Source organism: Gallinula chloropus (assembly GCF_964237585.1).
Source record: "Gallinula chloropus genome assembly, chromosome: 8".
NCBI lineage: Eukaryota > Metazoa > Chordata > Aves > Gruiformes > Rallidae > Gallinula > Gallinula chloropus.
The window spans coordinates 7,658,741-7,679,991 of record NC_140093.1 but is presented as its reverse complement, the minus strand read 5'-3'; the positions used below and the strand labels follow the sequence as shown (position 1 = coordinate 7,679,991).

The following is a 21,251-nucleotide window of genomic DNA, read 5'->3' as shown; positions in this document are numbered from 1 at the left end:
CCACTTCATATGCCACAGGCTCCTTTTAGTTTGCTCACATCTGACTAGGTTCACAGGAAGATACCTCAGTGTCCCAGAACAGGAGTGGAAACATGCATTTCTTGGGCACCTCTCACACTGACAGAGTCCTTCACAATCTGCCTGATACAATGAGAGAAATAATCAGAAAAAAAAGGAGAGAAGTATACAGGAGCCCATAAGTTCTTAGAGTAGGTGGCATTCACTAACACAGCTAAGGACAGCCATACATCACCACCCCATCTTCATACGCTCACCACTGACTTGGAACAAGTGTGTTTGGCAGCAAGAGTGGTTCAATTTGAACACACATTCCCTTCTCCCCCAGTTCAGTCCCTGAGCCACTCCATGAACACCTTTCCAAGAGGATAACTGTGAATGATTCACAAGATATTAAAAAAACCCGGAAAATCTTTGAGCATACTGTAATAGCATTTGCAAAGTAGAAAAGGTAAAATAAGGGAGGCAATATAGCATTTGGCAGTCAGAGCATTTGAAAGGAAAACATGTTTAGATGACAAATTCATATGCTACACATAATGATTTGTGTTTACTCATCTGCTATAATACCATTAGCCTAAACAAACTTGCATGAATTAATTCAGCAATCAGCAAAAGATGAAGAATCAAAGCAGGGATTTTTCAGCAGCTCAGGACTTTGTTCCTTAGGACACAGAGTAACAGAAGTTGAAAGGTTTTGTAGAATTACTAGTAGGTCTATAAAAGTATCTTGTACACACTGCCACAGAAGGGGTCAATTAGAGAAGTTCAGACATTTAAAATAAAATCGCTGCACAAAAGCAAGGCAGTATACACATAATCCCATGTTAATCAAGATAAATTAATCTTTTCCATAACCCACAAAAATGTAAAAGCCCAGAAACTCCACATATTGCAGATCAACTCTTGGGGGGGGGCGGGGGTAAGGGGGGGGGAGGGGAATTAAACCCAATAAAACAGTTCAGAAGAGAGTACCCTTAATGCTATGTTACATTTTGGACATCTGGCCAGGTGCTCTTGTCTTTATTACTGTACGGTATATGAAAGATGCTTCTTCTAGTCCACTGCATAAGCACATAAACACAAATACTCCGAAAGAAAATACACCACAGACATTTGCAAACAGGCCAAAAGATTCCAAGTTAAATACATGTAGCTTATACTGAATGCTCAGATTGTTTCCAGCTTCCAGAACAGACTCAGTATCAGGTATCATTCCTCAGTGTGTACAAACACCTGTTGCCAACACTGGACGAAACATTAAAACAATAGTGTAGGTATCCAGGTACATTTAGATCACTTAACAAGCAGGCTCAATGGTCACAATGGATAAGGAAGCTTAAGTAAATAGTTATGCAAAACTGGAGCTCCAATTACAGTACAACTCCTTTCCCATTCTTTCCCTTTATGAACTTATCTACTGCTGCAGATTTCAAACCTCTGGTATTGTTCTATTTCTTTTCTACCATCACCAACAGTTACAGAAGACCACACATTTGAAGAGATTTTCATTTTTAAGTAACAACATCTTATGACAAATAGCTTAATTTGCTGTCAGAGTTGACTTCATAAAAAGTATCTAATCAGATAACACTCACTTGTGCCAATAACATTTTTTAGAGGGCTTAATATAAAGTGCCTCTTCCCATCTTCTCAACAGATTCGTTTAGGATTAAGCTATTTGAGGCCCATGATTACAAGAGTCAGATGAGTAAAGCAAGATAAGTAAGTGTAAATTTCAAGTTTATTTAGCTTGGTGGCATTACCACAGATAACACAAATCATTATACTCGTCATATAAATCTGACATCTGAGCACATTTTCATTTTAAAAACTGTCTGAGATTAAGACTGTCAAAATGTTATACTACCTGCCTTATAACTCTATTTGGTAAATCAGCATAACTGATGGTGATATTAAAAACCTGACATTCAAACTGGAACAAAGTCACTCCAATGACAGAGTACTTTGTGTTTTTATAAAAAGTCACCTAACTGAATTCTTCTTGCTCGTCATCATTTCCAGGTGCAAACTTGTTTCAGTCTCAAAATAACTCATGCCTAGGTTTCAACACACAGCTCATTAAAAAAAATATAATCTAACTTGCTGGACAGTCAGAGGTTAATTTTAAGCATTAACATCACAGGCCAAAACACTCACTATGAATTGTCATATTTCTTTGAAAATCTGTCTACTTACCTACTGTTTAACCTATGGACAAAAAAGCCTCTGCTTTTCACATGGTAACTCTTTTGAAAGATTCTAAATATACTTTAAATTAGAACCAGAGAGCTGCATTAATAATTTCTCAGAAACAGAGCAGATGACAACATACCTGTCAAGTAATTCAAATATCACATTAGTAATCCTGTTTTACTGAACGATAAACTGAAAAATGCCTTTACAAGGCAAGTTATTGGCTCAGTTAGAATTCCCATCTCCTGAACTCAGAAGATGGTCTATTTTTGTAAAGTTCAAGGAGTATTTGTGAGGCACTGAAATAATGGTCCCTGACAAAAGCATAAAGTACAATTACGAGTGTAGTTTTAGTGAAAATATGTCATTAATTAAACACTTGGCAAATTCAGAATACAATAAGATTGAAGCCAAACATTTAAGAATCAAACTTGAAACCTAGGAAAATATTACCTATTGCTTTTCATCAGACTGACACGTTTTTACATGCTTTTGCATTTTAAAATGTGTTACAAGCCTAATGGAAATAATTAGCTCCCTTTCTCCACTCTAACAGTTAGTAGTCCCCACTGAAAAGAAAGTTTGTGAATATATTTGCCCACACATGTACATAGTTGCACAGAAACCTAAGTACACATTATTAGCATGGCATCTTCACATGACCAAAATTCTCTAAGTTACAAGAAACATCCTGAAAAGCTGAGCTTTAGGTATGACAAATCTCCTTATGCTTAAGTAATTTATCTAAGCAACTCTTGAGCAAATTGCATCTGTTTACTGAGACACCAGAGCCATGCTGCTTTGGCACTGAAACTACTCAACAGCTCTCCTTACCTTCTAAGATGTATTTGTTTTATATAAATAAGGACCTGACAGTTTAGTAGGAAAACAAACTAAACAAGGATTTGCAGTGTGGTCTCCTCTTGTAGTCAAGAGATGCTTGACTGTATTTTAAATTTCTTTCCTTTCTATGAGTGCTATCCTCAAGATTACCCCTTTGCTCAAGTAATCTAATCCCCCTCAATGTTGGTGATTGTTCTGCACCTATTTTGAAATCTGTTTATAAACTCCACTTCACACATCAACCTCCCTTACACCTAACAGGACTGTTCCCTATGCCTGAGGCACATCCCATACAGCCTCTTTCCTAAGTGCCCTTCATAAGATGGCCAAACCTGGCTAAACAGGTAATATCTTATTTATCTTCTAATGCATACTATTTTCCCTTTTGTCTCTCTTGAATAATATTTTCCCCGTGAGGCAGCATACCTTATATGCTTTAACCTACATATATATTTGATCTGTTACTTAACCTTTTCTAACAAATCATTTATCTTATCTAAGACAGATACTGGTCTAGTCTGACACAATCAGCTTTTGTAAAAAAAAACACATGGCATTTTATTCAACTTTCCATGTGACTTTGTGTCCTTGGATTACTCTTTTCCTTCAAAAGGCATTCAAAGACTTTGCTTCAGTACTGAGGTCAGACTTACTTAGCCATCCTCAACCTGAAAGACTTCTAATGCTTTGTCCTTGACTAGCCTAGGTCAGTCAAAGCTCTATTTGTATATGTACTCAGGCCTTAAGCATGCTTATCAAATATTTTTTTCCCTCAAGACCACTTTGATAGGAAAAGCAGCTTTCAGCTGAATGAAAATGGCCTTAGCAAGTTCTGGATTTTCTTTAAAGGGTTAAGGCATCTAAACCCAGAAACATTTTCACCTGAGGAATCTAAGATATTTCTATTACACATGTTAAATTAGCATGTCACAGAAGTTGTAGCTTGAATTCTTCATTCTGATCAAAAAGAGCTTTCCTGCATCTGCAACATGAAGAACTACTGTAACAAAATCCAGATTAGCACCCACCGTAGTGCTCACATACAGAGAATCATAATTTAGGACGGAGCAGACAGGCCACTCTTGTTTGCAGTCTAGAGAGTCTGTATGCCAAAAATACCAGTGGGAACTTCCAGTGGTACTCTGGAAGAAGTTTTTTGCTCTGTAGCTAATAATGTTTTAGTACGAGTGTCATAACTCATCTGGCAATGCCAAGAATCGAAACGGATTAAAGTAAGTTATCCAACTCAGGGTGTTCCTTTGGGCTGCTAAAGTGAAACTAAGGCAAGGCAGCCTCATTTAAGTCTCTCACAATACATCACTCAGTAGCTACTATCTACTGTCATACTATCCAGAAAGCTTAATAAGGAGCTAATCAAGTTCAGGAGCCCATATCTAGTATCTCTGTTGCACATTGATAACTCACCTAGAAGAGAAATTGTCATGACCAGACACATTTGAAATAATCTGCCCCAACAAAGCTTCCTCCTTTGCATCTGTTCTCCTAGGTCCTGACACTCCCAACTGATCGCTACACATACACACTTGCTCTGGCTTTTTGGGGAGCAGAGGAAAAAGCACCACTGGCCAGGTAGAAAGGAGAGAAGAATCAGCACTTCTCCTTGAAAAGCTGAGGCTGTGTGAGACACTAATGTAAGAGCTGGGTAGCACAGGAGTGAAGACAGACACAGGATGGACAGAGGGCAGTTCTGGATATCCAGGGTGATATAGGGCCACACACAAGACTAGCATTAAAAATACTGCCACAACCTGGCAATTTTACCACAGTTGACCAGTCAGACATCAGTCATCATTTGTGAAAATGGAGTCTAGTTACCTTTAAGCCAGCTTGTGGCTTGTGTGATAGCACCGAAGGTATCTGTTGCCTGGGACACCTATTGTATGTGACAACTATAGCAAACTAAACCTTTGACCCTCTTACAGCTGTCCATCACCAACCATATCCTGGCTGGGATAGTGCTTTCCATATGCCTTGTCAAATGTCTTATCACACTATACTAACAACAGTTTTGCAGAGGTGGATCAATCTCTGAATTTATGTTATTCTCCATGAGAGCTTCAAAGTGATTTTTTCCCGAAAGAGATAATAGTCCAGCACTGTCATCGTGTCCATGTACATTGGATACACAAGTTTAAAATAAAAAAAAAAATTACATCAAAGACCTGGCACACAGCAATTTTCTAGTTGCTAAATGAGCTAGGTGTCCTCTGCAGTCTGTTGCAGACATACATGAAACTAATAATTTTGCGTGCAAAGCCAATACATATTATAAAATTCCAGTAACTACAAGTTCACATACACAGATAACACAATGTTTATTCTACTGGTAGAGATGATGCACTTCCACAGAATGCTAGGAAGCTAAATGAAGCAGAGATAAATAACTAGAAAGAAAGGATTTAACAAGTATACTCACACAGGTGTAACCTAAGACAACTATACACATAAGAAATTGAGAAATACCAAATGAAGTTACTCACTTCAAAAGTAATCTTTCTAAAAAGATTTAACTTCATTAACTTGAACACTTCCTTGTGTCAAAGGGCTTCTAAGGTGTTAACTAAATCAAATCTTAAATTTTAAGCTGCACAGGACCTTTTATATTATCTGAATTCCTAGACATTACAGACTATGGTATTCCATTCTGTATTATTTCAGGAACTTCTGTGAGCTGAAGGACAACATGTATCAGGACGTTTCTGACCAGGAATGGGTATCTATCAGCAATGAGACTATTCATTGCTTCCCTGATCAGTCACTGCCAAAACATCTGGTTTGTGTCCTTTAGCACAGATTTAGCTTTTTTTTTAAAATAAATTAATACAGGCATTCTGGTAGCACATATTTTTCATTAAAAATAGAGTTCATTAAGTCACTACTTAAGCTTTTCACTTTCATTACTTTGAGGGAAGAACAGGGTGGGTCTGTCTTTTTTATATCCTTCCCAGCCTTTTGAAAGCCACTTCAAGACATGGACCAGCACACTGGGCATGTTATTCCAGCACTGGTCTCACTGGTATCTAATACAATACTTTTGGCACACTAGTTGTATGCCTTACTCACTGTTTGTATGCACCGCTCTCCTCAGAGCTCATGAAAAGTCTTGGCACTACAATGCACAAGCACTTCAGGGAATTTTGGCCCTCCTTGTTTATTTGTTTTCAGGAATGCAGTTAGAGGAAATATTTCTATGAGACCAGCTTACCAGGCAATCAAGGTATGGAAACCTAACTGCTCTGTCTGTATAATAATTTAGTCAGCACCATCTACATGCTGTATCATTAGCAAATTCATAGTGCTGAGATTATTGAATAATACAACTCCTATTGACCCTGGTAAAACCTGCATTGAAACACTAATTCATGGCACTTCTCCCCTGGCAATTACTATTTCAGGTCTATCAACCAGCCAATTCTTAATCAATGCAAAGCATGTTTATTGATACTGCGGAGAGATAATTTTCTATCATAATGTCATTTCAAATGCCTTAAACAAGCTTATTAAATGCAGGTCATTTTTGTCAAACTTGTAATTTCATCCAAGGATGAAATTAGATTTGTCTGACAGGATTTATTTTCTTCAAAACCATTCTTAACAGCTTTACATGTAGGTTAAATAGATGTTATTGTCACTGTGTTACAGTTCTTGCTTGAAAGCAACAGGGGAAAAAAGTTCTAAACAGCACCTAAAATGATGAATCCCCTAGGGCTCTATCATAGAGGCTACAGGTTTCTAGCACCAAACACCAGAAAAGAATTTTAAGTCATATTAGGATTTTAAATTAACTATGGTTCACTAATGCTGGACTGTTAGCTTTTTTAAAAATAATTTTTGACAATTTGCAATATTAAATGTTTTTGATATTAAGTCCCCTAAGCTACTTAGCGGACCTAATGTTTCCTGGCAACTGGGGGAAGCAAGGGTGGTGGGCAGCACACAGTTTTGTTTTTAGGTACCATCACAGATTTTGATTCAGAAAACTATTACCTATTATCATCCTCCCAACAAAAAATACATGACCTTCAGTTTTGATTATTAAAAGACCCAGTGGTCCATACCAGAGTACTGGAACACCTTGGTACCTCCAGTGCCTGTTGCAGTTATTGCATGTCTCTGTTTGCCAGGGGCTTGGAGGACTACGTGACCTCTGTCATTGGTTCACATCCCAAGGCACGCCTTGCCTTCGGATTTTTAAACACTGAAGCTTTAGAGTAGAGCTTATTATAGTTCAACCTGAACAATTAGCCCTTAGACCACACATAACTGACATCACTGCAGTTAGAAGGGCAAAAAAATAATCATATAAACCTATATTATATTCAGATCTTTACTTCCAAACATCCTACATGACTCTTGCAGGTCACACACAGTGAGCCTGGTCCATTACCTTAGCTCACATAGAAGGAAGGAGGCACATCATACCTGCTGCTACTTAAAGCTCTTGCACACTGAGAAACATGGTTCCTGACAAGATTTTTGTTCTTGGCTTTATCTTCTGTCCTCTACACCAGAGTCCTCTGGTTGTTCCTGAATTAGCTCTAGCCATACCATTTCAGAAGGTCTGTTATTTATAGGGTCAGGCTCTCCATGCCTGACCCTATAAATAACATCTCAGTGGTCTTAGAAATCGTTTTTTTTATATGCCAAGTCTCAGTCATAGGCATTCTTGGAAACCAAAGCAAGCAATGCTTGCATTTTTCTTCTGAGACTTCAGATTTCAGGACCTGAGGATGATATTTTGCTTCCCTTCCACAGCAGACTGCAGATCTATGTATACATACTAGAGAGTGAACAGCATTGCCAAAAACACATCCCCTCTACAAAATAGAACACAATTTTGGCAGACCTTGAAGTCAAATGTATTCATTTGACATGTTTTTTCTTATGCTCTCTCCCAGGGTAAAACAGACCAATGGGCTCAGCAATCCATCACAGCCAAGCAATAATTTTTAAGTTCACTGAATGAGAAGAGGTCATACCTTATAAAGATAAACAAGGAACTGCACCAGTTTTAGGTAGAGGAGAGGAGAACAGCTAGGAAAATCTAGGTCTAAATAGATTAAAATGTGAAGGTATTCAGAAGCAAGCCATTAGAGTATGATCCAAGTGGCAAATGGTTTTGAAATCAGATCCAGATTAGGAGTTGAATGCAGGAGGTGAGAAAGGGAGGGAGACAGGCATCTCCATGAATGTGTTTAACCAATCACATTCACAGAACAGCTGCATTTGCTCATGCACAGTACAGCTGGCTTTTGTATTCTGAGCAACTCATGACTTGAAGCCCCAGTAGCTGGTCTCTCCATCTACAATAAAACACTGAGAATGACAAGACCTCATGCTCATTCATGCTGTACTGTATTTTCCCCACCTCTATTATTGCCTGCATTTGGGTCAGTGCCAGCACTAGTACCTGTGTAGTATACTGCACCAATAAATACAAGGGAGTGAGGCCGAATTAAATTAAAAATTTCTTTGATAATCTTTTTCCAGAATCTTTCACTGGAAAGAGAATCAACTATCAGACATGAGGTAGGCAAGCTTTAAGGGACTGATTTAACCTCTCTGAAATTGATGTCTAATACCTGCAACATTTCAAATACCATGTCGAAATAATCCATTAAACAGAATTACAAAAGCATTTTGTACTTTAGCCAAACAACATTAGAAGGGCACAGATTTCCTCATACTGAGGCAGATCCATTATTTACCACCATGCTGATGTTCCCAGAGCAGATGGAAGAAAATAAGTCATCTAAATACATTTTATGGGTTATACAGAAAAAAGGGGGGGACTCCCTCACCTTTAGGTTCCCACCCCCTGTTGCCTTGGCTTGCACAGCTGTAGTTGTTACAGTAGGAGATTACACTTCCTTTTATCACAGGCCCCATGATTTCTTCAGGCAGTGATTGCCACACCTTGATTGCCTGATGTACAAATCATTCATCTTGCTGTTTGCCTGAAACCTTCAATTTCATTAGGTTTTCGCATTATTTTAAAAACACAGCAAAACAGAAGAGTGGCTTAGAATTTCTCATTGCAGCCTCTCATCCAGAACGCAACAGCTTTGCGGAGCTAGACCCTGTTCAGATCTTCACTCTAGCCAAAGTAATCTTACTCTTCCAACTTTGCCAAACTATACTTTGTACCAAACCATAAAAGTCACTTGCCACACTTGCAAAAATCTATCTTGTTCCCACCTGGTCATGTCTCCAACTTCCTCCATCATAGCACACTGTCCTCTCTCAACATAATTTCCTCTAGCATTTACATGCTCATATCAAAACCTTTAGTCCAAACACAGATATTAATATGGTTATCCTGTTCCAGACTAGTATGGTGACTAGAGTAGTGAGATGAGCTATCCCAACTGGAAATTAACTGCTAGTTTTTTCTATTTCCGTTTTGTATTTGGTAAGGTTCTCTGCTGATCAAAAGACAAGTTGATCTCTTAATATGTACCATGTGTTATTTTAATCTGCCACTGCTTCTAAACAAAACATACTGGGTTACTTATTTAGAATTGTAACATTAATATCTTACATTTCCTTCAGTCCTACCATTGTAAAAGCTGGTATTAGCCTTGTTTAATAAAACTATTTGCTAGGATATCTGCCGTAATTCATTACCCTCAATTGTTCTTTGCACTAAAATTTGCATACCTCTTTGGAAACATTATATCATGATCGTTTTCTAACTCATCTGTCTCAAGATATCCTTACAAAAGCAAAGATCTTGCTTGCCAGAAGGCTGCTTTCTTTGGCTTACAGGGGGACATACTCCTGTGCAGTAAGTCTTCCTTTCCTCAACACTCACTTCTTACTGTGTTTTCTTCACAAACCTATTACAGACTTCCAGCTTCTAATTCTATGTAGCACATAGGTTACACATTGGAAAAAGCTGCTGGAGAATCTGAAGACATCATCTTTAGACCAATCTGCTCACAGGACTAAAGATCCTCAGAGGATATATTAAACTAAACAGGCTTTCTATTAACAAGGCTTTAGAAAGGCTATCCTGCTCTTAGCAGCTCAGCATAGGGAGATTAAGAGACTGCTTTAAGTCACTTGCACCACCTCTTCCTCATTACCGAAGTGGCCAGAAGCATAACAGGTTATGAGTAAAATATTCTTCTACAAAACTGCTAAACCACATCCTCATCTTGCAACACAGGTTTTGAATTTAATGTCTTATCTCAAATGAGCATGGTTTCTCACAACTGTATAGATACACAATAATATAATTTAATGAATACACTTTATGTTATTCTGTTGCTGTCAGCTTTGTTGTAGGCTTCACCCAGCACAGGTCACCTTGGTGCCCTGCTTTTATATTCTACAGGGATACACACATCCCTGATCACTGTTCTGTCTGTGCCAAGGGGCTAGCTGCTGTACTAACCCATCCTCAAAAAAACTGTTTCAGAATTTTCACTCTTCCCCTTCTGGCACAACACCCGTATCATCATTTATTCTTTATTCCACAGCCTTCTGAGAGAGAAAGAAAGATTGTTGGTCTTATGTAGATTTTTTTTTCCTAAAAAATATGGTGAATTATCACATTTGTTTCTCTGGTTTTGTTAGCATCTTTTTAAACACAAGAATCAGAATAAAATAAACATATTGTTCCCCCAAGCCTTCCTCCACATTCATAGCTCATCCTTCAACCAGATTGTGCAAGAAGAGTTCTTCGCAGAAGTTTCTCATAGGGGACATTTCACTTTCAAGTTCTACCTTTAACTGTGAGAACACCCTCTGAACCTCAGCAATACAGAAGCTGGAGATTTGTCAGATAAGTCTCTACACATCTGTGAAATACAGCTATACAATAACAGTTTAAGTATCTGCTTAATTATGAAATACCAGCTCTGAATTCCTGAAAATACCAAGTAACTGCTGTTCTGAGTATAATTTTAGTGGACTGGCTTTAGCTCACAATTCATGTCACCAGAGGGCCATAACACAAATATTACTTCAGTGTTTCTTACAAAATTCCAGCAGCAATTTCACTGCCTGGCTTTCACTGTAGTATTTCATTTTGAACACAATGGCACCCATCTTGTTTGGAGTCTCTTCTTCACACTGCTCTCTTCATGCCCAACTCCTTGCACCACGCTCCTGGTACCCAAGTTCTTCTTTACCAGGGTAGAGGCACTACAACCATTGCTATCTTCAGTACTTGTCTTAGGTGCAAGTTTCTTGTAACTGATGGTACTTATTGGCAAAACATTTATCAAAAGCTTTATAGTTTCCACCTTATCTGAGTCAGATCTCTCTTCCTCTATCATGTGATTCATGTAATTAGTGTGGTCAAAACCAGTTTGTACTTCACTGCATATAATCTTTAATGTTTATTCTACCTGCATCTTGCAAGTGATTAGATTTGTGGTGCCAGTGTTATTAGATAGTCATTAGCAAGGCATGAAACCCTACCAGTCTTCATCCTTTGCACATCTGTTTTCTGGAGTATTTCTTGGGCAGATTGTGATACCAAGGACATTTTAATGAAAAACATCTACACAGTGCAGAAAACCCTGCTAACCTGCATGTTTAGCTTCCACATTTAATCTCTCTGCCAGTAGCCATGCTGTAGCATTTTGGACAACAAGTGTGCTTCACAAAGAGCTTGAATGTCATCTCATCTAAGGCAGCTGGCATCAGAGCATTTTTAAAACCTTAAGGATCTGTCCACAGCCAGGTTACACCAGCATTCATCCTTTCTAATGCAATAATTTAGCTTACTTATGGCAGTGGTATCTCTCATTTTGTAATCATGATGATTATGTACCATATGCAGAAGTTCCTTTCCTGCAGGAAAAGAAACCCTATTGCCAAGCCACAGGCAGACCAGTTTCGCAACGTTCTGAGATTTTCTACACCTTCAAACATGCCAGGAAATCTTTCTAAGTCTTCTCTGAGGTGAAATTTCTCTTTATTAATCCCATGGTCATTTAGGTTTTCACAAGCTTAATGATTTTCAATTTTCTTTCTGCTGCTGGCTTTGATGTCATATTTATTACACAGATATAAAGATTATCTTTTTACTTCTAAATGCATTTAGTATGGTATTTCCCAATTATTGAAGTGGATGCCTTTCATATACCCTTTATTTCCTTGGTATGGAGAATGTTGGTTCCTTATGTTTTGCCTCAGGTGTTCCATTTTCTTGTATCCTGAAGTGAAATTCATTCCAAACTTTAGATAGTTAATTATTAGCCATCTGTGTCTAATCTACTTGTTCAGACTCTTTTATAGTCAATAAAGGGAGAAAACTCATCCTAGTTTCAATTCATTCCAATTAACTCCAGCACTGCAGGATGAGACTAACTGCCTTGGGATTTGGCCATTTCTCTTTATTGTTGAAAAAACAGGACTGGTAGATAAGTTTTCTTCAATATATCCTACTACAAAGCATCTGAAGTTAGGGGACATGAATCCTACCACTAACATCTTTGACTCACACATGCTTTTCTGAAGTCACATGCATGTAATCAACGCAGATGCCACTAGTAAGTCTTACTTCTGAGTGTATAATAGTATCCTATGCACTCCTGTTGGTATTTCTTTTAATTGGTTCCATTTTGGTTGGGTTTAGTTAAATGGAGAATCACTTCTAGTAATCATAGGATGACAGGGAGAGCTTTTTCCTTTTTTAGGTGCCTCACCTAGTCAGCATCTCCCATAACTTGTTCTAATGTTACTTGGTCTGACATTAGTGCCTGTTCATATATTCTTTTTGAAGCTTATATAGGTGTTCTATCCCTTGGCATGTACCATTCTTCTATTTTCAAAAGTAGCTGCATTATCCACTCCATGTTATAAACAAGTCTCCATTTATGTCTCAGATGTAGTTTGCATGCAAGTCTTATTTTTAGGATATAATAAGCCTCAAGTACATCAAGTAAAATGTCTCAATTTCCTTCTCTACTTCAGTAGGCTTACAACTAGAAACCCAAGGTCTGCAGATATCACAGGCATTTTGCTCAGTACCTGCAAGAGAACAAGCCACTTCACAGTTTGCAGCTACTTATGATAAAAAGACATAATTAAGATCAACTCTAACTCCCTCCATTTTGCCCACACCTCCACAATGCTTCCAGTTTCAAAGTTGAAAGCAGCATATTTTTAGCCATATTCTGCATAAAAAACAGAGTTAATTCTTTGGGTCTGACACTACATCTACCTTTAGAATCTGACAGTCACACTTTTCTGTAAGGATGCATTGAACTAATTTTTGCTACCAGTGATTTTTACACACCATCCCTGCTGTCAGACACAAGACAGAATTAATCTTAAAAAGACGACAGACTTGACTGACTTTGCAGGACTACCCTATGTTACAACAGTAGGGGAAGGGTTTACTCCCTAAAAGTAGCAGAAAAAGTTACAAAGAACTGGAGCAGAAGTCCCTACTAACAAGTGTAAGTTAAAAATATAATTTGTCAGATTTAGTGATTGCTTCTCAGGTTTCTCCATAGTGCAGGTGGTTATATTTATATGTTCAAATCACTGTGGAACTCCTGGTGTTTAAAACCCCCTGTAATTCTAACAGTTAAATCTAATACTGTCTGTACTTTTCCACCAGTCTACATTGATAACTCCATATCCTCTGAAAAAAATTCCAAGTTATATGAGAAAACACCATCCTTTATTGTAAGAGTCAGGAAGACCCCTCAAAATCCTCTCCTCCTTCAGGTGTTTTTAAGGTATACATTTAAAACCTGGAAATGTCTGTCTCACCTGTTCAGTCAAGCACACAAGCTGCCTATGAAGTAATCAAATGATCTCAAATCAGCTGTTAGCAGTGGTCAGCCACAAGTAGAATTTAGCCAGATAATCCAAGTTTCATTTCCCTGCTCCCACCCAAACACTATCAAAATGGAATTGACTCTTCAGGCTCTTGCATAGCTAGTATCAGAATAATTGTGTCCTTTTAAAAAAAAAAAAGCCCACAACAAGAAATGCACACCCCCACACCAGCCCTGAAACTCCACCAAGAAACAAAACATGCCCTTACAGCAAAAAAAATAGATTGAACTGAAGTGATTACTTCCCTCTGATACCATTCTTATGTATGTTTCTTCATAAACAGTCAAATTAAAAAGTAATATTGAAGTCATGAAACAAGTAGTTCGAAACTCAAATTTAAATAAAAATCTTCACAAAAGAAATCCTAAAAGCATTTCACAAAGGATGGATTCTGACAGTGTTGACATTTAACCTGTCGAGGCGCCTACAGCAGAAATACAGCACCTAGCAATAGAATATTAAATAACACTTGTAACAAATGCCTATTTATAGCACAGTTGCATACCTTGAGTTCAGAGTACCCAACACATCATTTGGCAAAAGGAAAAACACTTTCTGGGCTAAACTCAGGGCTTCAGAGACCTGAAGTAGAGCTGCCCTATGTATTTCTAACTGCAGCCACATCATTTATCTGGGGCTGAGTACATGTCTGTATTGTTTGCCACCCCCTCACCCCAAACAAGTTATTTCTCTCTTACTACTACGCTTTTCAGCAGACCCACAGATGTACTACGGCTGTAGTACACACAAAAGTTCACAAAAAGGAGTTCACAAAAAAGGCTGAGGTTCACAAAAAAGTGAACCTCCTTTAAGTCTGAGTCAAAACAGATTTCTGTCAGAATGTTTCTCCAACATGCTAATACCATTTTGTGAAAAAGACTTGAAAGGATTTTTACCAATATTCTCATAATTTGGGCAGAATATGTGAATTTAACAAAGTGTGGTCACTTGATGCTTATTGAGTGAAAGACATCTCAACTTCCAAGTTACCACCTTCACAATATTAACCTCCTTCACCACAGTATATTGCATGATGTAGAATCTGAGACACGTAGGTGGGCTGTTCTGCCCATGGGGGGCAGGAGTGCAAATCTAGGAATGGGTTTATTGACACACTGCCATTAATTTGGTTCAGCAGTCATTCTGCCTTATGCTAAAAGCTTTTAAACTTTTCTCCCCTTTTTTTAAAGCGGTCTTAGTGCAAAAACTACCTTTTTCTATTATCCTATTTAAATCATTTCTCCCTGGAGATGCTGAGAGATGCAACCACAGCATCTGGAGTGTGATAATACTTCTTGCCAGCCTTAAAATGCTATAGACCCATGTCTGATACTTAGCAAATGCCAGCACTGCACATGGATAAGAATTTTTCTTTCATGCAACAAACGATGTGATTATGCCTGTAATACTATAAGCCAAATGTGTCAACAATAAAGAGGAAACATTTATAGCATATATTATTAAAACAATGAGAAATAGGCCAGTGCAATTTAAGTTCCTTTAGTGTGTTGAATAATGGCTAGTTAAATAAAGAGCAGAGATAAATTATTTATTGCACAATCACAAGCATCACAAGCAGCAGAAAAAAATTATCTTCACTTTAAACTGTATCAACTCAAGATGATTCTAAGAAGAAGCACGGACAATACACAATGAAAGTGTTAGAGCAAATAAAAAAGGGGATTTAGAGGATATGTTGCAGCTCAAAACGAAGCCATCGCTCCACTTAAGAACAGCAGTGTACACACAAACAATTTAACACACCGAACAAAAGTTTATGCTAAAGTGATGGTAGCTCAGAAGACAAGACTGCTGTGGTGACCAAGCATATTGCCTCTTTCAGCTTACACCCCCTGTTCCTATCTGATTGGCTGGACTTCATGCAAGCATGGGAGAAAAACAGGACTCACTTCTGAATGATAGAAAAGCTCATTATAAAGTTATAAGGCTGCTTACAATTAATCTGATCTCTGAGCTAGGCCTTAAGGAAGTAATATGGAGTTATATTCATCTTCTGTTACTTATTCTGGAAGAGAATAAAAGAACACAGCAGACAGAAGACAGTATAATCAAATACAACTTCCATTACAAGCCGATATTTTTTGTGATAGGTCTGACAGTTCAATCAATTCAAGTTCTTTGTACTAACAAAGCTAATAGTTCCACAGATTAAAACCTAGAATTAGGCTCCTGGTTTCATGTTTGGCCTTTTAAGTAGTTTTTTCTTAAGCGCTAAAAACAAACCAAATGCATTCCTTTTTAACATCAGCTCTTCACAGCTCCACACTTTGGTGATTTCAAATAAGGTTGGAGTGGATCAGAAGAGGATCATTTGGTTTGGTTTTACTCCTACAAAAGCAATAGTATCTAAACTTTCCCTACACAACTTGACTTCATGAAATCCCCTCCTTGATCACGGTTCTGATAAGGATTTATGTTAAAATCTTACAGTCTTGAAGTAGGCTCAACTTTTCACACTAACTCAGTGTGGGACCTTGGATGAAGGAATCTCACAGTCCTTAGATAGACACAACTACTGGTTAAAAAAATATACAAACACGCACAAAACCCAGACACTATAGAACCACTTCCATAGCTATTGTATATAGGACAGCAGAGCAAGTTATTTAGCCTTTCAAGCTCTACGTGAAATCATAAGGATGTTTTACATAACAGATTCTTCAGGATACAGAATTTGTACTTTAGGTAAAGCAGTGGTGCCACAAACCAGCAATAACAAAAAAGCCCGAGGCACTGGAATTTTTAGGTTTAAGATGCACTGTTACATTCTCACTGTTTCTACAGTATCACTCCAGAGCTCAAACCACTACTCAGTTTCACATTTTTCCTTTTCTTCTTCAAGTAGGCAGAGGGAAAGAGTGAGGGAGAGCACAAGCAGGAAAGCAAGAGAAAGGAGCAGGAGGAAGAAAGTGGGATGACAATCAATAAAGCAAATTTTCCCTAGCAGTAAAAATAGCTGTCAGATCTGCTACCCAAAGAACACTGAAAATTACTTTGCAAGCAAAAGAAGCAGAGAAGATAAGTCAAGTTGAGGAACTCATGGGAGAGCTATTATTGACAGATACCAAGATGATATAATTGCTGGAGATGAGCAGGTTTTTCTTTCCTCTCAATAAAGCACTTTTCAATGAAGATTGGAAAGACAGGTGCAAGACAATAGCATAAAGCCTGTTTGCAACTTATTTACATAATTTTGTATAAAGGAGCATTGATGCATGAAGTGTAAAACAAATGCATTGAATGCTGAAAATGAAGTATTACGGAGAGCTTATATACACTGCCAGCATTAAAAACTTAATATTTGATGAAATATACTTTGCCTATTGAAATATGCCAATTTTACAAAAGGTTGAGTATATGTTTAAGAGAATGTTCACAACTATTCTTACATGAAGTTGCTGATACCATTGCTTCTTATTGTTTCTGTTCAAATAGATAAAAGATCACACAGTGAACAATAGTGAGAATAGTGAGTAGAATTTCCTCTCTTCCAGCTCCTACTGCACTTATGTATCCCACAACACATCCCCTCTGTCTTAAAGGGTACCAGAATGCCTGACTTGGACCATCAAGTATTTGGGGGGTGGGTGGAGAGGGAAGGGAATGTTTGTTTTCATTTTGCTGTTACTGACATATTACATAAGACTGGTGGAAAATACATGTTCCCAGTAATGGGAAGATGAAGATATATTTTCTATGCTTCTGTTCAGTTAAATGCATGTTGGTATCAGTAATCTGTATGGGAAATATTCTTTAACAAGCTTCACAGATACCTAAAACCTATCTTAACCCACGCTGGTCCACCTCTCACAACAACATTACCTGAATGGTGCAATCCTGTTGCCAGGCTTCTGACCAGCCCCAGTGCATATGGCGTAAGTACCCACCTTGCTTATTTCTATTTAAGGTGTAATCCAAAACCAGCCAAACTCAAAGTCCCCCTTTCCAAAACTTCAATTACACTGTTTCTTTAGGGTTGTGGAGAAATGTGCTACATTTTCAAGAATAGACACTAATACTTTGAACTTCAAATGAGTGCCATGTTCCAAATAATTCAGTGAGATACTGAAAGTTACCCATGTAAACACTGAAATTATCTTCAAGATCTGAAGGGTAGGTTATGTTTCTCAACATTGCTTGAGAGCAGAACATGGTAAGCAACTATTTGCTTTCAACACCAAAATGGTAAATTAACACTGAAAAAAGCAAACAATGAAGTAAAATGAAACCAGAATTGCATCAGACTTGTGTTTCATTTAAGCTTTAGCAAAAATCCTCCTCGGGAGTCTCCCTTCCACTGATCGTTTTTTTTTCTTTTTATACAGGATCAACTGAAGGATGGTGGCACAGATTATATCATAAATCATGATGAATTATCTGAAAACTATGAGTCATCTTCTCACATGCCAGTGCCAGCACAGGATCAAACAGGCTCCATCCAGGCTACAGGCAAGGAAGATATTCATGAAGGAGACCTAGGATTAGGAGGGTTCAAGGTCCAGCTTGAACACACTGCTGGTCAACACCAGATGAATTCATTGGCGTGAACAGAGCCATATTAATCACAAGAAATGCGACTAAAATAAAGAAATAAAGACACTATTATGTGAATAAGAACATAGAAAACATACTAAGCACATAAAAAATGTAAAACTTAAGTTTTTACCCATCAAATGCCTATTACCCTCAGGAAAGTTGACCATCATTCATATACCTACAACAACATGCAGGTTTGACTGCAGCAGGTTTGAATGGAAAATCTAGGGCACTGCCAGCCCACTGTAACTCCATTACAGTTATGAGTTCTCAGACAGTGTTTGACTGTACCATGCCACTCACATGTACACAGGTCTTTGAAAGTCACTAAATACCACACTGGTGATGAGGGCAGTGGTTGTTCAATCTAAAAACCAGGAGGAGAGTTTAGGTGTGAACATATTGTCTGTATAAATAGAGTAACTGGATCAACAACTGTTCAAGCACACATGCAGCTAGCTGCCATATACAATCATTTAGCACAGATCAGCTTTTGTCCATAGCAGCTAAGTAGTGCAAATACAGGGATAGGGCCAGGCTTTTGTTGTTAGAGCACGTGCCTTTAACACAGAAACTTCATCTAACCACACATGATAATGTTCCTACCAAGTTAAACTACGAGGAATTTTTAACAAAGGTCATTCTTATTATACAAAGACAAGAAGCAAGCAAGAAATTTGTAACCTATGAGAATAAAAATCAAGCCATCTCCGTGAATGATCATAAAGCTGAATAGGTCTTGATTTCACTACAGATGGAAGCTGAAATACAGACTTAAATATAATCAAGTTTTAGTCTTTTTTTTTTTTTAGGCTAATTCATTTCTGGTTAAATCTGACTCTAGAACAGCTGCTTTACGGATAAATTTGAACACTGGAATTCTACAAAAGATCAGAAGCTTGCACTGGCATTTTATTTTCCTCTAAATGTTAACCAAGAAGCTTGAAAGGATCTTAATCTCTATGTGGTTTAAAACAATTAATATTCAGGCATGATAAAAAGTTCCAAGAACTAATGATTTTCCAGCTCCCTGCTTTGCCTTGTTGAGCTACATGAGGTGGGAAAACATGTGCAGAAAGTTGCAAGAAGGGATGGAGAACATATAAGGAGGTAAGGTTTATGGTCTAGCACTGTGCACCCTACAGTGTGCAGCAGCAGACAGCAAACGCAACAGGAAGCAGGATAAGCAGATAGACACAGATTTCAATGAGGTAAATACATGGCAACACAGTAACCATCACAATCACAGAATTGTAGGGGTTGGAAGGGACCTCAAGAGATGGAATCCAACCCCCCTGCCAAAGCAGGTTCCATAGGACGTATCACACAGGTCAGTGTCCAGACCAGTCTTGAATATCTCTAGAGGAGACTCCACAACCTCCCTGGGCAGCCTGTTCCAGTGCTCTGTGAAAAAGTTCTTCCACATATTGAAAGATATGTTTTCTCAAATAACATGGAATTTTTTTCAAAAGATAGGAAGTTATCAGTGTAGACTGGAGGAAAAGTGCAGATCATATTAGATTTAACTGTTAGAACAGGGGTTTTTTAAAGGCCATGAGATGTACAGTGACTTAAGGTGTAAATATAATGTACACCCATGCGTGGATCCCAACACAGTCCTGATTGCAACAGCCAGAGCTTCCAGTTTTAGTCTTCAGAAGCATTGAGTGGATGTCACCAGGCTTCCTAAGCTCCTGGGGAAGCACAGATCCCAGTCCTTAGATTATACTGCAAATCAATAAACTGCTGCCGTATTATGAAGATGCAAAGTTGTTTTTCACAACTGCTACATGAACTGGAAATGACAAGCTCTTCAACAGTTCTGCTTTGAGTCTACTCTGAAATATATCCTCCAGCATACTCCATGGGTTTTTTACTGATTTATTTATTGTGTCTATGTCCAAACTTCTCACACTTTCGCAATGTGATAAATTGAGAGCTCTGGGGTCCAAAATTCTCTGCTTATCAAAAAAAGTCTGCAGTGAATACTCTCCACACAGCTACTTTACCAAGTAAAAAAAGAGTCATCCCTTGCAACAGAAGAATGCATACTTCACACTTTCACAGGACAGATTTTTATGTTGGGACTATCAATAGGCTGAATCAGTGGTCCCAGAACAACTAGCCTTTATCCTGTAGGACCATGCTCCACAATCAAAGTATCAGTAGATTTTAGGAAAATTATTAGTTGGAGCTGCAAGCAAACATGAAACTTACACTAAACAACAATAAAAGTCTCAATTATCCATTACATTATTCAGCATTACCATTTCCCAGTTTTAAGATTTTTCTTCATGACATACATATCAAGAGAGTTACAGCAACATTAGACCAGAGAATATTTATCTTCAAGGAGAAATTACTGGCAACTAGTAATTCGGCATGACTGTTTAAACAGAGTAATAGATGTTAAGAGAGGCCTTTGATGTTAGTTTACAGTTCATATGCTGGAGATTTAAACTTTGCAATATCACACAGTGTTTGACTGAATGTGCAAGTCGCTCATGATAAATGTGAAGCTATTCTTCCTAGCTGAGTTAATCTAATAAAACACTGCTTGGAAAATGAAGTGTAAAATATATTGTCAAAATGTAGTGACTGCGTAACTCAGTATGAAGGCCAAAACGTTAGGAAAGATGGAAGTCTGCAATATTGCTAAACCTTTCAGGTTTCAGAAATAATAACCAAAATTTCATCCTGAACTGCAGACCGTGTTTCTCTAAGGTTGGATGCAGCAGAAAGCTTCCTGGTTACATAGCAGAACCAGTCCAAAAAGATGCCATAGTGTAAGTAGCAGGTCACTATGATGA

General features: G+C 38.0%; 1 protein-coding gene across 1 annotated transcript in view; it reads left to right on the top strand.

The window, feature by feature from the left end:
• The window catches only part of SLC9A9 (solute carrier family 9 member A9), a gene marked incomplete at both ends in the record, with an annotated part of 187,907 nt that extends 169,455 nt beyond the window's left edge, over positions 1 to 18,452 (top strand). Inside the window, 2 exons of the mRNA XM_084267390.1 lie at positions 17,675 to 17,780; positions 18,231 to 18,452. Coding sequence (XP_084123516.1) covers positions 17,675 to 17,780; positions 18,231 to 18,452 — 328 coding nt within the window. The remainder of the gene's footprint in view (positions 1 to 17,674; positions 17,781 to 18,230) is intronic.
• Positions 18,453 to 21,251: the final 2,799 nt, after the last annotated feature.